We start from the raw sequence: 16,477 nt of genomic DNA, 5'->3' as shown, positions 1-16,477 counted from the left end.
GCTGCTAAAGGAAGGTGAGACAGAGCCATGGATAGTTAGACTATGGAAAAAGGCTTGCTGGCTTCTTCTAAGTCAGTAAATGTAAGCATTTAAGCTCAAAGAGCTTAACTGTCTTGGTTCTTGGAAGCTTGCTGGCTGTCTTTACAATGCTGGGAAAATTGGGATTCTAGACAAGATAAGTCTTTCCTTTTTTATGCTTTTGAGATGAAAGAACATTAAGCAACTCATGGTACAAATTTGCCTTGAGTGAAATGGGTAGCTGCCTCTTTCATCCCTTATCACCTAGATTAGAGCCTGCCTGGCCTAAAAGCAACAACAGCTCTGAAACAGGTTTTAAAAAATAGGTTCAGTGTGCTGGAGGTTGGTTTACCTCTCTTGTGCCCTTTTAATTACTGCTACATAGTTTTATATAAGCATGTTTTATGTATAAGTTTTGAAAAATAAAATAAAATTATGCAGTGCTTTAAACTGAAGGACAGAAGTGTGTTTTAGAGTACATGGGATTGCAACTATAGTGCCTATCTATAACTCCCTTTTTATGATTGCACAACAGCTGCATGATGCCAAAAAAAGGTGTGGCTATTTTCAAGTATTGCAGAGAGGTGCTACTTTCACTGCATGCTTGGAAACAGATTTTTGCCTTGTTTGTTTGTTTGGAATTTAAAGTCAGATTTCATAATTTAACCCTGTGTTTCCAGTTTTATCTTAGTTTGATACCTGCCTTTCCTTGCTTGCCTACTGTTGCATCTATCATTCAATTGCTGCTTTCTACGGTACTCATTATTAGTGGAAAATATATGACCTGCTTCTTTTCTCAGATATGTTTTTTCAAGGTTTAAATTTTAAGAAGTCCCTTAAAGTAAATTTAATGCACTTGACTTTGTGTTATGTATGCTTGTATAAATTCAGAGGAACAGTTCATTTGCACCCGCTCCCAGAGCTTTGGTACCTAAAAATGTGTACTCTCCCTTGCTAAAGAGAGCAAAGGATCATCATCAGAGTACGGCTTTGGTGGTTGTGGAAAGACAGGAGACATTTCAGAGCAATAGAATTTTTTTTCTAGAGCAGCTGTGCTCTTAATTATTCAGGTGAACAGTAGATAAAAGACTGCAGTCCAATTCCACAGTTTTATTTGTTATTTTAGCACAGCAGTGCTCTGAGGTCCAAGATATGTTCATGTATGATAAAATGTTCTTCGCTTGGTTGACTGGTAAACCAATTGGTAAATACATTTTATCTTTCCAGCATTTTGGCTGGTCTAGAGTTAGTACAGGTAGTCCTTGACTTACGATCACAGTTGATCCCAGAATTTATGTCGCTAAGGGAGAAATTTGTTAAGTGAGTTTTGTCCCATTTAACGACTTTTCTTGCCACATTTGTTAAGTGAATCACTGCTGATGTTAAATTAGTAACACGGTTGTTAAGTGAATCTGGATTCCCCCTTGACTTTGCTGGTCAGAACGTTGCAAAAGAAGATCACATGATCCTGGGACCCTCCAACTGTCATAAATATGAACCAGTTGTCAAGCATCCGAATGTAAATCACATGACCATGAGGGTGCTGTAATGGTTATAAGTGAGAAAAATGTTTCATAAGTCACTTTTCAGTGCTGTTGTAATTTGAGTGGTCACTAAGTAAACTTCCGTAATTTGAGGACTACCTGTGGTATGTTGCTGAATTTCTGTTGTACGATTGTGGGATTCAGCTAAATTGTTCAGAACCCTCAGTTCCATTTTTATTCTGTCTCTGGAGTGCTTTATTTTGTCATGGAGGACTGGATTGTTGTATTTTTGGAAGGCAGCATATAAATAGGATGAGGATGGTAGCAACTATCTTGTGGTACTTCCAGGAAGGCTGTTCTTGAGGAGAAGTGAGGCACATAAAGTGAATAACCTAAAGAGAGGTGCAACTTTGCTGGATGTCCCTGTCTCTTCTAACTACACCACCGGCCATGCCCACACCCGGTTTAACAAAGAGGGAAAAAGTCCCTATATGTCGAGGGGGAAGGAGAGAGGGAGCGAGAGGGAACAAAAAAACGAGAAAAAAAAACCTGGAAGGAAGAAAAGAAAGACAAGACAGTTGAGTTTGTACTTCTGCTGTCATCACCTTTCTGGAGAATGGAAACACCGACCAGCCTTCTTAATACTGATTTGGAAGAGTGATAGGACTCTCACAGCATGTCCAACTTAGTTATAAACTGCATATAATAATGGTAGTAACAATAGTGAAAAGCAAACTGAAGCCACGCTTTCTGGTTCTACAGTAGTAGCTTTGAGGTATCAAACCAGAGAACAGAAACCTTATCTTCTTTTGAGATGATGAACACAGAAACCTCCGTGTTACATTTAATAATGAATGTAACTGCAGATAAGAAAAATGTAAATCTTTATTTTAGCTTGCCAGCCAAATGCTCCAACAATTGCAGTGGGATGCAATAAAGCTTTCAATATTGATTTTTAAAAAAACCAAGCAACATCTCAATAGTCTCCCATAGAGTTGTGTGGAGATTGGACCCAGATCTTGTAAATGGGATCTGGACTTACGTAGATTAAGATTGTATCAAATAAGCAAGAATTGAGTTGGCCAATACATTTCCAAAATAAAAGCCAGAGACAGATTCTTTGAAGGAGAGAACAATTTCCAAATACCAGGATCCATAGAGCAAAACCACACTCTTGAAAATAGAATAATCTATTACATTATGTCTGATAAATTTTGCTTCTCCAGCCAGGTGATCCTGACTAATTATTGCTTTTATAAATTGCAACTTTGGTTCAAAACTTTTAAGAGCACTTCCTGTTAGCTCCTGTGGACTCCCTGGGCCTAGAGCCATGATGGCAAACTTATGGCACTCGTGCCACAGGTGGCATGCAGAGCCATTTGTGCCGGCACGCAAGCTGCTGGCAAACTTACCTCACTGCGCATGTGTGCACCTCACAGCTGATTTTTGGCCCGTTTGAGGCCTTTTTTGGCCTCCCAAAGGCTTGAGGAAAGCTTCTGCAGGCTTCAGCAAGCTTTGTAGGCCGAAAACTAGCCCCGTTTTGTCACTTCTGGTATTTTCAGAAAAACAGAAAATGACGAAACGGGGCTAGCCTTCGGCCTACAAAGCTTGCAGATGCCTTCCTCAAGCCTTTGGGAGGCTGAAAAAGGCCTTAAGCCGGCCGAAAATCAGCTGTGAGGCACAGTGCAGGTAAGGGGGCGGCGGGGCATGGGGGATGCATTGCCTTCTGGGTGCTGGCATGCAAGCGCGTGCGTGCAAGCGCATGGACAAATTTTTGGCGCAGGAGCCCAAAAAGGTTAGCCACCACTGCCCTAGAGATTTCTGGTTCAGAATATGTCATCTTCTCTTGCATTAGCTGTGTTATTCCCAGATGCCCTGTCCACCTGGAGCCTCCACACATCAAACAGTCATCATTTTCTGCCCAATGACTATTTTCTTGACTCTTAAGTCACGCACCCTCCTTCACTTCTGGCCCCAGAGAAGTTCACCTTCAGTCCTACCACTGTTCCTCCTACGTTTTGCTTAGCCCTCTACTTCTTCTGGAAACTTAACTCACCATATGGCTGTTTACAATCTCCATTTTGCTTATACTTTTCTACTAATCTTTCTCCCTTTCCCAGATGTTCTTTTTTCCAGGAGATCTCCCTTCCCCTTTGATGTCTCACGTCTGCTTCCTTTTAAGAAACTTTTTTTTTTTAAACAATAAGTGGAACTGAGAAGAACCTGTTGGGCAGGTCCAGACAAATTTTCTCCTCTCCCCCTCCCCATTTTGGTCTTCGGATTTTAAAGTGATAAATAATCCTTGTTGTCTTCCCTACGCAAACCTGGACTTGTCTATCTTGTCCTCCCACATGTTCCTAAGCGTTGCATTTGTTTCTAGGTTTCCTAACTGTTTTGCCATCCCACCTCCCTTTACTGTAATCTTGTTGTACAAGTAGTCCTCAATTTATGACCACAATTAAGCCCAAAATTTCTGATGACAGGTAAGTTTTGCCCATTTTACAACTTTTCTTGCCACATTTGTTAAGTGAGTCTGGTTTCCCCACTGACTTGGTTTGTCAGAAGGTCGCAAAAAGGGATCATATGACTGCGGGACACTGCAACCGCCATAAGTATGTGTCAGCTGTTAAGCATGTAAATGTAAATCACGTGACTATGGGGCGTGGGGAATGCTACACAGGTCGTAAGTGTGAAAAATGTTCATAAATCACTTTTTAAAGTGCCGTTATAACTTCAGATGGTCACTAAATGAACTGTTGTAAGTCAAGGACTGCCTATACACACTTGCCCTAAAATGCCGAACTCCAAAATGAACAATAAAAACAATGCAATGAAACTTTGGGAAAGGCAGATTTATTGTAGCAATATACACCTAAAATACTCTTCAAGCTTCTCTTGGACCCAGTTTGTCCCCCCCCCCCCCCTTTTAACCCCAAAGGAGGCACCTCTCACAGTTTGGAGAACTCAGTTCTAGGTGAAGAGGTTGATGCCATGACCAAGAATCATCCGTCAGTCCTGATCTGGCTGGTTGAATTTGGGAAGGGGGGAAGGGTTTACACCTTTATGGAAGCAAATGGGAGTTTACCCTTTCTCTTACTATAGACAAATGGGTAAAACATAATTTGCTTTCAAGTCTGTGCTCAGAGATGCAATTTAGAGTAATCCCTGACTTACACCAGTTTATTTAGTGACTGTTTGAAGTTACAACAGCACTGAAAAAAGTGACATGACCATTTTTCACAATTGTGACCAATGCAACCTCCCTATGGTCACGAGATTTACATTTGGATGCTTGACAACTAACTGGTTCATATTTATGACAGTTCCAGTCTCCTGGGGTGATTTGATCCTCTTTTGCAACCTCCTGACGATAGGGAAGCCAGATTCACTTAACAGTATTACTAATTTAGCAACTTCAGTCATTCACTTAACAAATGTGGCTAGTAAAGTTGTAAAATGGGGCAAACCTCATTTAACAAATTTCTCACTTAACAACATAAATTTTGGGCTCCATTGTGTTCATAAGTTGAAGACTGCCTGTATTGGAGCTGCAAGGTTAGCAAGATTCAATTCCAATCTATGCTCTTTGAGAAAATTGGAAAGGGAAACACGGCATATTTGATTTAAAAAAAAAAACCCACAACCCTCCAACCTTGATGTTTGTGGGAAAGAAGTATGTTTGAGTTAGACTACTTCTCTATCCAATTCATTTTAATCAATTTAAATATTACTGTGGTAACAGAGAGAAATATGGCCCTGGGACCAACAGAAAACCTCTAGTGGCTGCTCTTGTAATATTTGGTCATTTCTTTTCTTTTAGGCTTCCCCTAGACGTAGTCTCTGGCCCACTGGTTGGCAGAGAGCTTTGGTCTTGACGGGAGGACTGTACCAATGGACAGTATGTCTATTACCAACACGCCAACCAGTAATGATGCTTGCCTGAGCATTGTTCACAGTTTGATGTGCCATCGACAAGGAGGGGAGAGTGAAACATTTGCAAAGAGGGCTATTGAAAGCTTAGTTAAAAAACTCAAGGAGAAAAAAGATGAACTGGATTCCTTGATTACAGCCATAACCACAAATGGAGCTCATCCTAGCAAATGTGTTACAATTCAGAGAACACTGGATGGAAGGCTTCAGGTTAGTAGAAGCATATCTGGTGCCATTATGTTCTTTATTTTACATAGTGGCAAAGAGGTGTAGAGGAATGGGAAATCGTCATGCATGCCTATAACCCTGTGGAAATGGCGCTTACAGATGTTTCTTTTTTTTTTTCTGTAGCGTTCAGTAGAGTATAAAATATTTCCTTCATTTATTAGGTGATTTTGGTTTGATTTTCCAGTGAATTTTTTCCATGATTTTCAATCTTTTTAGGTGGCTGGTCGAAAGGGCTTTCCGCATGTAATTTATGCACGGTTGTGGAGGTGGCCTGATCTTCACAAAAATGAACTCAAACATGTCAAATATTGCCAGTATGCATTTGACTTGAAATGTGACAGTGTCTGCGTGAATCCATATCATTATGAGCGTGTTGTGTCACCTGGCATTGGTAAGTTTGTTCATAAATCCACATGAATTGTTGAATGTAAATTTAAGAAGGCAATAGATTTTCAGACTGCTAGAAAAGATTCCCGAGGTTGGCCAAGGGACTTTTCATCATTGTATTTTTTCCCCCTATTCTCTTCGGTTGTAGGGAAGATGTACCAGGAACACTGACAACGGGGAAACAAGGTTGCAATGTTTAAGTGCAATGTTAATCATTCCAGCAGCTTTTGTTTATTTGTTTTCCTTTCAACTTAAAACTCCTTAGAGATATGAGGGAGAGAACAGCATCTCTGTCAGTAAAATATTCCAGATTCTTTCCTGCCAGCAAATTAGGAGGAATTAGGCAATTTTCTCTATTTCTTCTGGAAGAAATATTTTCCCAAAGCTCCATATAGACAGGGACACTTGATTTCCTTCTGGCCTTGGATCCTCCAGTGATTTTGAATTCTTGCTTACCCTGCCTTATCTTTGCCTTGCAGCATTCAAGAGACTTTTTGTTTCATAGTTGTGGGTTTTAATGTTGCATCCTACTGTGTTAGTGGTCAAGGCAGGTTTTGTGACAATTGAGCCGTGTTTTGCAGCCTTTAGGCTAAATAGCCTTGTTGATATTGGAAAAACTAGAAACAAGATTGGACCTGAAGAATACTTAGATTGAAGAAACCCTTGATTTGAGAAATCAAAACACATTCTGGAAAAAAAAACTGTGGCAAAATAGTTCAGTGTTAATACTAAGAAAGCCACATACTGGCCCATATAGTTTCAGGAATGAGCTCAGTTCAAGGTAGAATTACAATTAACTCAGATTTTGCTCACAGATTTCATGGTACTTTGTGGAAGACTCTTGAAAACTGTTTTGTCTCATGGACATTATTTTGAATGTGGTGGATGGATCTTTAATCATTCTTTAAAGATGGATTAGAAAAAAGTCTGTCAATAAATCTTTGCCTTTATGGAAAGGAAGAATTAATTGGTCCATCTCTGAAAGCTTGTTGTTTTAAAAAAGGTATTGTGATTGAACAAGAAAGAAATATTGCATTTCTTAAATATTATTATGGAATTATATTCCAGAAATGATAGGATAGAAAGACAGCTTCCAGTTTGATATAAACATTTGTCAAGTACAGAATTTAAGAACATAATTTAATAGTACTTTATAGGCATATTTATTTAAATGGCCACCTGTCTCAAAATAGTGACTAGGTGGCATATAGGGATCAAAACAAGAAATAAAGCATAGAACACCCACACAGATAATGCAGTAACCTTAGTCACAAAAAACACACACAATCAGTAGCAACAGAGATCACCTAATCTCCTCACTGAAACACTCCACGAAACAACCAGGACTTCGGGGCTTTACAAAAATTGTATTGTCACAGATCCTTTTACATAAATACAGGTTAGTGTGCTCCAGAACCCTAGAAAGCCAATAGAACCGCCCCCTCCCAAACCTGGCCTATAGGAAGCTTAGCACACCCAAAGGACTCACTATTTACTATACCTCTTTTCCCAGATTCTACTGCAACTCCCATTCTTCTACCACTTTCCTTTGCAAGCCCTATTTCTGGAGAACAGTAACTCTTCTACTGCTTTAAGCTGCTTCGGGCGGTTTTAGTTTCACAAATAAACACAAACCACCTTCACACTCACTCCAATACCACAACTCCAACATACCCAGCTGCCTCTCAACTCAGCTCATTGGCTAGGGAGAGGTCTTAAAGAGACAGGGTACCAAGAGTCCAGGTGCTAGTCATTTTGCAGGCAGCCTGTCCTTTCACACACATCTACATATTTCTATTCATTTATTGTTTGCATGATAAAAATGTTTATTTACTGGTATTTAAAACTGGTCTAATTATTGTTTATATTCTCCTCTTTAAAGATCTTTCCGGATTGACTCTGCAAAGTTCTGGTAAGCTATACATAAACGTTTATGTATTATAAACAACATGGAATCTTAAATTTAAACCTACATAAACATTGGGAAAACTACTTTTCTGCATTAGAAAGAATAGTGAATTCTGTATTATGCAATTATATGAGTCACAAGGAAATGTTCTGTCATTATATGAATGCAGAGAAAGAGAAAATGTGGTGTTACTATTGTTATTCTTGTTTGTGTTCTTAAAGGAATAAAGAAAAATGCCAATTATTGTGGGAGACCTTTAAATAGTTACTCATTTTATGTGAAAAACATTGCCACCTGATGAACAGTTAATAAAAAGACTCCTTTTCAAGAACTAAAAGAAGTAGTTTAGCAATGTAAATGAGATATTGCATGTATCTGAACTCATAAATTTCTAATTTCTAGGTGTCCACTAATGCATTGGGTTATATACACTTAAACCTGGAATAAATCCATTGAATAAGTCTGATCCATCCTACTGTGATTTACTTGGCTAGTTAATTGATCTTAGCTGCTTTCTACGTGCAGTTTCTTGTACATACAGACATTGATTTTGGTTTTATTATATTTCCAAACTGGGATAAAATCCCAACTGGGTTTTATTTTGTCCTCAGACCAGAATTAAATCCATTCCCATTGATTACATTGAAAAAAGTCCCCTCTATGCTAAATGGCTTTCTTTTTTTCATAATAGGTTTGTGTGGGAAGGATGCTGGCTCTAGGTTTATATGCCTAAGAGTCAGTTGGCTATGACTGCTAATGGAATCGATTTCTGCTGATATATAAGAGCTTTCAGTTTCTCCCATGCACCCTCAAAATCTCCTTGGGGGAATGGGGGAGGAAGAGGAGAAAGTCCATTCCTGCTCATCGAGTGTTGAATTTCAACATGTATCTGTAGCAACAATAGGGCAGCAGTTCTGTGCCCTTCACAGGTTGCTTTTGTCGTCTTGCCAATGATTGGCTAATTGTCCGCAGTTCTTACAGAAACCGTGGGACTTCTTTCTATCATTTTGATATCGTGGGCATCTCTCTTGGGTGGGGATAAGTATTCTTTGTTTTTTTGTGATTATCTTTTTGACCTTGTTCCGATTTACATATTATTGTTTTTCTATACATTGGGCAAGATAAAGTTAGTTGTAAATAAATAGTTGTCAAATATAATCTGTAGGGTCCAGAATAATTTAAATGTCCAAGAATTCCAGGGAGATGCTAGAGATTCTTGACATAAACCCAAGAGCATGGATGAGAGGAGGATTGTTTTGGTTCATTTCAGTGGACTTTAATATTCATAAAAAAGTAATAATGATTTTTTTTTCTTTCAAAAAGGATATCATTATCACTTGGAACTTTTAAGCTTCTTAGGTTTAATTGTGTATCCTGACAGCATTCTTCATTTTTTTCTGAATATCTCAGGTGTATGATTATTTCACTCACTTGTTGGGATCAGCCTGCTCTTTTTATTAGAAAGCTCTCCCAAATTCATTTGTTCCTATCTCTGCTTCTTTTGTCACTTACAGTAACCCTTCTGTATCTGTGGCTTCAAGTGAAAATGGCTTTTCTTCCTTCCATGTGTTTACTGCAGTTGCTTGTATATTTTTCTCCTTAATCTTTTAAACTTGTCTTTTATCACAGCACCTGCCAGCATGTTAGTAAAAGATGAGTATGTACATGAATTTGAAGGGCAGCCGTCACTGTCATCCGCTGAAGGCCACTCAGTTCAGACGATTCAACATCCCCCGAGTAACAGAGCACCCACTGAATCCTATAGTACTCCAGCTATGTTAGCGCCTTCTGAGCCTAGTTCTGCCAGCACTACCAACTTCCCCAACATTCCTGTTCCTTCCACAAGTAAGATAATGATGACCAGCATTTGAAAATGCATGTTGTCCATCCCACTTCGTTTTAGAAACCGGCTGTGGTTAATCAGGCCATTAATCTAAATGGATTGCTAAATGAATAGAGAAACTGTGGAATCCTGTTTGATAATTATATTTTATATAATAATTACAATCATATAAATTTATAATTATATGTAATTAAATATAATCATAATTTGGTTAGATTGATGTGCTGATTCTCGTTGTGTTCCTTTGTCATTGTTTATTCTGCTATTTTACTTTACACGCCTCTCCATTTTCCTTTTTATTATTGTAAGCCGCCTAGAGTAGCACCCACAGTGAGATTGGCAGCTAATAAATTTAACAAATCAATAAATAAATTACTGCTAACTTAATGGTAAAAGTAATAATTGTTAGTGGATTCCTTTTACAGAGTTAGAACTGTATTCCTGATTTATTTCTTCATTCATTCATTTTTATTTATTGCTTATTTATTTCATTTATGTGCTGTTTCTGTCTGCGGTGTCTCGGCAGCTTATAGTTCTTCATTATATAAAACATAGCATGGGGTAGAGAGGAGGATGGATATTCATACACATGTTTACTGTATCTCTCATTGGGTGCAAATTAGAAAATATGTTTAGTTCTCAGTGCCAGAAAGAGGACTGTTGAAATCTGTACATTACGTTAAGAAAGAAAAATTAGAAAATAGACCAGTGTTTAGGGAGATGGATAGTAGTTAGATAAATAGTGTATTTTTTTCATCCTTTAAAAAAGTTTTTACAGTGTCTCCTACTTTGCATAATTCTGAAAGACTCCTTAGATCAGGCCAGGGACGTCATGGGATGGCCACGCCCATGCCCGGTTTAGCGAAGAGGAAAAAGTTGTGATACGTCACGTGATGCTGCCATGACGACATGAGTTTGATCCCCCACCCCACCTTAGATCAAGAAAATAACTCCAGGCTTCTACAAGTTTAATAAGGACCCCAGTGCCAAGCACTGCTTTTTATGCCTTTAGCCCCAGGCCCAAGTAGACCAAACAGAAAGGGAGCCATCAAGGTCTTACTTTGGATGCCAAATAAGCACTACAGTGCGTAATACAGGAGGATTGTGCTGGTGGCCTCTGTCCTACCTTTTTGGTAGAGCGCATCGTTCTTTTGTCCTTGCATCATATTATCTCATTTGCATTTATTACTTAGAATTAAGCAGCTATATTAATATGTTGAAAGGTGTGTTATTGGTGGTTTTATTACTGTAATCATATTAACGGCAGAAACCTCAGGCTTCTAACAGAGTAGTCATTCATTTTTTTAAAGCAATCATGAACTGTTCTACATTTTGCCAGGCCAACCAACCAGTATGTTGGCAGGTAGCCACAGTGATGGACTCTTACAGATTCCTTCAGGGCCTCAGCCAGGGGCACAGCAGAATGGTTTTACAGCTCAGCCAGCTACTTATCACCACAGTAAGTGAACTGTTTACATTCCATTCCATTCCAGGGTTTAGTTTAGTTTGCATTCTTTTCCTTGAAAAGAGATGGGAAATAAAGGCATATTTTCTGTGTCTTTTGTAGACAGTACAACAACTTGGACTGGTAGCCGTACTGCAGCCTACACACCTACTATCCCCCACCATCAAAATGGACACCTTCAACACCATCCACCTATGCCTCACCCTGGACATTACTGTAAGCATGCACGTGTTATTGTATGCATGGCTTAATTGGTGTAATGAAATCATGATTTCCCGAGAGACAGCAAGACATAGCGCTGAACTGAAAATAAATGAAGAAATATTTGGTCATCAACGAAGCTTTGTAACTTATCTCAGGCGAGTTAGTGGCTGGGTAATGTATTGTATCATGCTGAGTTCATAATGTGGTTTGGGTTAGGACTTAACTGTGAATTACTCCATTTGTGGCTTACTCAAAAAAAGAAAAAAAGTATAGCTACTGCCCTTTATACATGGGGTACAAATAGAGTCACTTGGCAAAAGGCACTTGGAACTTTTTAGACAAAGTCAGTTGGGATATAAATGTGAACTTTTTTTAAAAAAAAGAAGAAAATGCCCCTGTCTTTTGTATCATTCTAAAACTCTTCAAGTAGAATTCTTCAGCTCCCACAATTCAATCCCTTCAATCCCATATTCTTCTGCTTGGGAATATGTAGAACCTATATAAAGAGTTTTTAACAGAACTTTTATAAAATGGCCTAATGTTTTGATTAGGATACAGGTAGTCTTCAGCTTACAACCACAGTTGAGCCCCAAATTTATGTTGCTAAGTGAGCCATTTGTAAAGTGAGTTGTGTTCCACTTGCCATGTTTGTTAAGTGAATCTGCAGTTATGTTAGTAACATGGTTGTTAAGTGAATCTGATTTCCCCATTGACTTTGCTTGTCAGAAGTTCGCAAAAGGGACCCTGGGACACTACAACCGTCATAAATGTGAGTTAGTTGCCAAGCATCCGAATGTAAATCATGTGCCCATGGGGATGCTACAACAGTAACTAGTGTGAAAAACGATCATGTCACTTTTTTCAGTGCCATTATAACTTCAAACGGTCACTAAATGAACTGTTGTAAAAGTTGAACCGTCCTGGTCTGTAAATATTTTTGAGCTTATTTCTAAAATACGTACTATAGATATAAACACACAGACCTCATCCTAGTTTCTCCTATGTTGCTGGTTTGCTATGAATCTGAAAATGTTCTATGCCCAAGAGAGTTAGTTTCCTTTCTCAATCCAGGCCAGAAATCAGGGAAGTTTGGTCCAAATGTATACCAGAACATTTTGGATGAAATGTTTTTGGGCAGACAGCTGGAAAAATCCAAAGACACTATCAGTTACTAAGAGGAAAAAAAGGTGGTATAAAAATGGGGTGATGGACACATTAGGTGTGCGGAGCTTAAAAAGAGCTTGAAAATAACTAGGCGAAAATAGGAAAAGAAAGCTACAGGGAAGATGATGGGGTTGAGATAATGGATATCAGTGACTAACAGGTGGTAGGTAAAGGAATCCTGAGAAGGTTAGGATGAGGGTCAGGCAGCCACTTGAAGCCAGGGAATTGGGCAGGAGCTAAATAGCACCTGGAAGTCACCAAAGAGAGGTGGTGAGAATGTAGATAAACCAGCACACCAGTCATGGAGAAGAGTGGGAAGGGTTCCCCAGCGTTTCCCTGCTTGCTCCAAGAGACCCTCTGGATCAGGGCGGTGGACTTCAACTCCCAGAATTCCCGAGCCAGCCTTGCTTGAAGTCCAGAAAGACACCCTTGTTCTAGATTTGTTTAATGTCAAGTCAGGACAACCAAAGGGTTTCAGGTTTTGGTTGTAGGGAGCCCCAGTCTATTTTTGGGTGCAACTCGTGAACAATTGTGTGTAAGTTTGGCTTTTAAAACAAAACATATTCTCTGTTTTATATCCAGTTCTGTTATTTACATTTATTAGATTTGGAAAGGAAATAGTCTTTTAGAGAGGGGAAAACCTGCAAGGGACAGTGTGGGTAAAAAGTATGACTTTTTAATTGTTTTTTTTTTAAAGGGCCGGTTCATAATGAACTTGCATTCCAACCTCCGATATCAAATCATCCTGGTAGGTGCATTTCATTTAATGAACATTCAGTTAAATGCTTATTCCACATTACAGAATTAAACGGGTACCTTGTGCCCTCTTTAAAACCCATTGTGCCCATTTTATCAACCCACCTGTATAATACTCACATATTAAGGAGTGGGGATCCTCTGGTCCGCTAGCCAATCACGATCTGTGGTTTCCTGACGTGTTTCTTGTCTCGGTTGCACCCCTTCCCCCACGGGTGCAGCCCAAGGGCCTTTAACAAAAAAAGTTCCAATGGAGCGCTAAAAAAAAAGCCAAACTGCTGTGGGAGAGAGGTGTTCCAAGGGCATGCACTTTAGGAGCAAAGGGCAAACAGGCCATTTCCTACACTTTGCACTCCTCCCCCCTTGCATGCTCCTTCACTTGCACACTCCTGCATCGCCACCCCAAATCCACCCCCATCCAGGACCTTCCATCCGTGTTCAGCAGCATGGCTCTTTAAAAAACCATCGTGATTGATGGAGATATTTTTTTAAAAAGCAATCAGGAGACTCTTCAAACCTGTGACACAGATCTGGTCTAGAAAGCATTTTTTTCTGCGCTCATTAACGCTTCCAGTTCTTGTAAGCGCTGATCTTTTTTTAAATGAAGCCTCACTTCTCCCCCCACCCCTCCCCCCCCGCCTCTCCTCCCCCTTCAGCTCCAGAATACTGGTGTTCAATTGCCTATTTTGAGATGGACGTTCAAGTGGGGGAGACATTCAAAGTCCCTTCAAGCTGCCCAGTTGTTACTGTGGATGGATATGTGGACCCTTCCGGCGGGGATCGCTTTTGCCTCGGTCAGCTTTCCAATGTACATAGAACAGAAGCCATTGAGAGAGCCAGGTAGGTTTTGTGGGTCTGGAAAAGGAAGCCACTTGATTTGTCCTTTGTTTTGGGGTGCTTGTGGGTTAAGCTTTGAAAGCGTGTCCTGTTTAGGTGTACAGATAGTCCTTGCTTAATGACAACTAGTTAAGTGTTTCAAAGTTAACGACAGTGCCAAATGAATGATACTTACAACCAGGCCAGGAAGTTACTGCCATTGTAGTGCCCCGCTCCACGCTGCTGCCCTTTCATTCTGCCCCTCCCTCTTTTCCATTGGCATTTTCCTCCTCCTCCTCCTGAGCTGTGCCCAGCCTGGCCCTTCACAATGCCTTGCCCGCAGTGGGAGGAAGAAGATGGCAAAGGTCAGCGGTGGTGCAGGCTGGCCAGTAGGGCAAGGTCTGCTTAAGACACTTGTGTAAGGGAACCTCCCAGCAAAACCTCTCCCCTACTTCTTAAAGAACAGAGAGATTGATATCTGGCGCTTCAGAATCACAGATCCGAGTGCTAGGAAACATGCCAAGGAAGTAATTAGATTAAGAAATGGAGTAAGATTCACACAGACACTTCTAATTTGTATTCTACAGCCATCACATCATAAGTTATAGGGATATGAATCAGTGCCTGGGTATCATATGTTACATGTTGAGTTATATCTATTCGGAGAGATCCCTTTTTGTGTAATTAAAATTTCCAGCGGTTAGAGAGCCTGAAGTGGTGCTTTTAATTAACGAATTGCACAAATGTTGAATTCTGGTGACATGCCAGAACAGCGATGGAGGAAATGGATTTGTTTTTCTCTTTAATCAGCATTCTTTCCATTGTGCTCCTTTCTCTGCAATAATTTAATAATTCCACAGAACTTGATTTCGCTGTTTATTTAAAATCCTGTTGGATGCATTTGATATATCTTGACTCTGTTAAGTGAGTACTTATGATGTTCAACTGTGACTCAAACAGGTTTATGAAAATCACAATAAGTGGAAAGGCTTTCATTACATAATCTTGTTATAAAATAAATTATTGTCCTGTTTTTCTACTGAGACTTGCCTGGCTCAGGCATGGTTAGCCTTGGTCTCTTCACCATCCAGCTGATCGCTTGCATGTACGAGTTGTCTGTTGCAAGTGTGATACATTGCTAGAAGTAAATCAGACATACAGATAGTCCTTGACTTACAGCCACAATGGCCCCCAAAATTTCCAATACTAAGCAAGATAGTTGTTAAGCAAGTTTTGTCCCAGTGCAAGTCTGTTTTGCCACCCTTGTTAAGTGAATCATTGCAGCTGATAAGTTAGTAACCTGGTTGTTAAGTGAATCTGGCTTCCCCATTGACTTGCCAGAAGGTCGCAAAAGGGGATCGATCACGTCATCCCGGGACACTGTCACCGTCATAAATATGAGTCAGTTGCCAAGTATCTGAATTTTAATCACGTGATCGTGGGGATGCTACAGTGGTGAAAAATGGTCATAAGTCACTTTTTCCCGTGCTGTTGTAACTTCAAACAGTCACTTAAGCGAACTGTTGTAAGTCGGGGACTACCTGTAGGTCCTTTCAAAGGAATTGGTGCCTGTACATAGCAGTCAATCTTGAAATGCAGAACAGAGAGGCCAGGCTGAGGCCTATGGATGTTTTATCTAAGTCCATCGGTAAAGATACACTTGGTAGTAAGTTTCTGATTCATCTTTTTTTGATCCTGGCCTCTTGCCCTGAACATAAACTAGCAATTGGCTTCCTGTAGTTGAATGTGTTTTGAGTTCACTCAGTCTCGAAAGTCATTCCTTAAAAAAAAAAAAAATACAACTCAAAACACATTTCCACCACTTCTCTCGCTGCTGAAGTGGCCTCACTCTTATCTTCAGTCTCTGGGTGCTCTTAAGAAATCACTTGAGAGGTGAGGCTGTTCAAGGTCTCTTGAGTATTTGCTTACTCCTTGGTTAGAATGTCATAGAGTTGAGCCGCCTTGCCAGCAGGACTTTGGGTCACAACTCCTTGGAAGTGCAAATATACGTTTGTTTGGTTTTTTTAAAATGTTAATCTGTTTTTCTAAACTGACTTGTGGCAGATCCAAACTGACCAAATTGACGTGTGGCAGATCCATTGGACCAGGGGCGTCAAACTCCAGCCCATGGGGATCCAGCCCATGGGGTGCTTAGATCTGGCCTGTGGGGCCACCCTGGAAACAGTAAAGGACCAGTCCACAGTGCCTCTGCCAGCAAAAACGGAGCTTAGGGTGGCTGCATGCGGCCGTCCCTAGCTCCGTTTCTGCTGGCA

At 40.1% G+C, this 16,477-nt stretch overlaps 1 protein-coding gene across 4 annotated transcripts in view; it reads left to right on the top strand.

Moving 5' to 3' along the window:
- The window catches only part of SMAD4 (SMAD family member 4), a 30,224-nt gene that overhangs the window by 8,155 nt on the left and 5,592 nt on the right, over nt 1-16,477 (top strand). For all 4 annotated transcript variants that reach the window (XM_026715006.2, XM_026715012.2, XM_026715019.2 and 1 more), the window contains 8 exons: nt 5,323-5,642; nt 5,877-6,051; nt 7,930-7,959; nt 9,586-9,801; nt 11,139-11,258; nt 11,367-11,480; nt 13,330-13,380; nt 14,045-14,228. In XM_026715006.2, coding sequence (XP_026570791.1) covers nt 5,394-5,642; nt 5,877-6,051; nt 7,930-7,959; nt 9,586-9,801; nt 11,139-11,258; nt 11,367-11,480; nt 13,330-13,380; nt 14,045-14,228 — 1,139 coding nt within the window. In that variant the 5' untranslated portion in view covers nt 5,323-5,393. The remainder of the gene's footprint in view (nt 1-5,322; nt 5,643-5,876; nt 6,052-7,929; nt 7,960-9,585; nt 9,802-11,138; nt 11,259-11,366; nt 11,481-13,329; nt 13,381-14,044; nt 14,229-16,477) is intronic.

Source organism: Pseudonaja textilis, chromosome 2 (genome assembly GCF_049901715.1).
Source record: "Pseudonaja textilis isolate UNSWEBS1 chromosome 2, rPseTex1.2, whole genome shotgun sequence".
Taxonomy (NCBI): Eukaryota; Metazoa; Chordata; class Lepidosauria; order Squamata; family Elapidae; genus Pseudonaja; species Pseudonaja textilis.
Note: the sequence above shows the minus strand (reverse complement) of the source record. Positions and strands in the feature narration are given on the sequence as shown.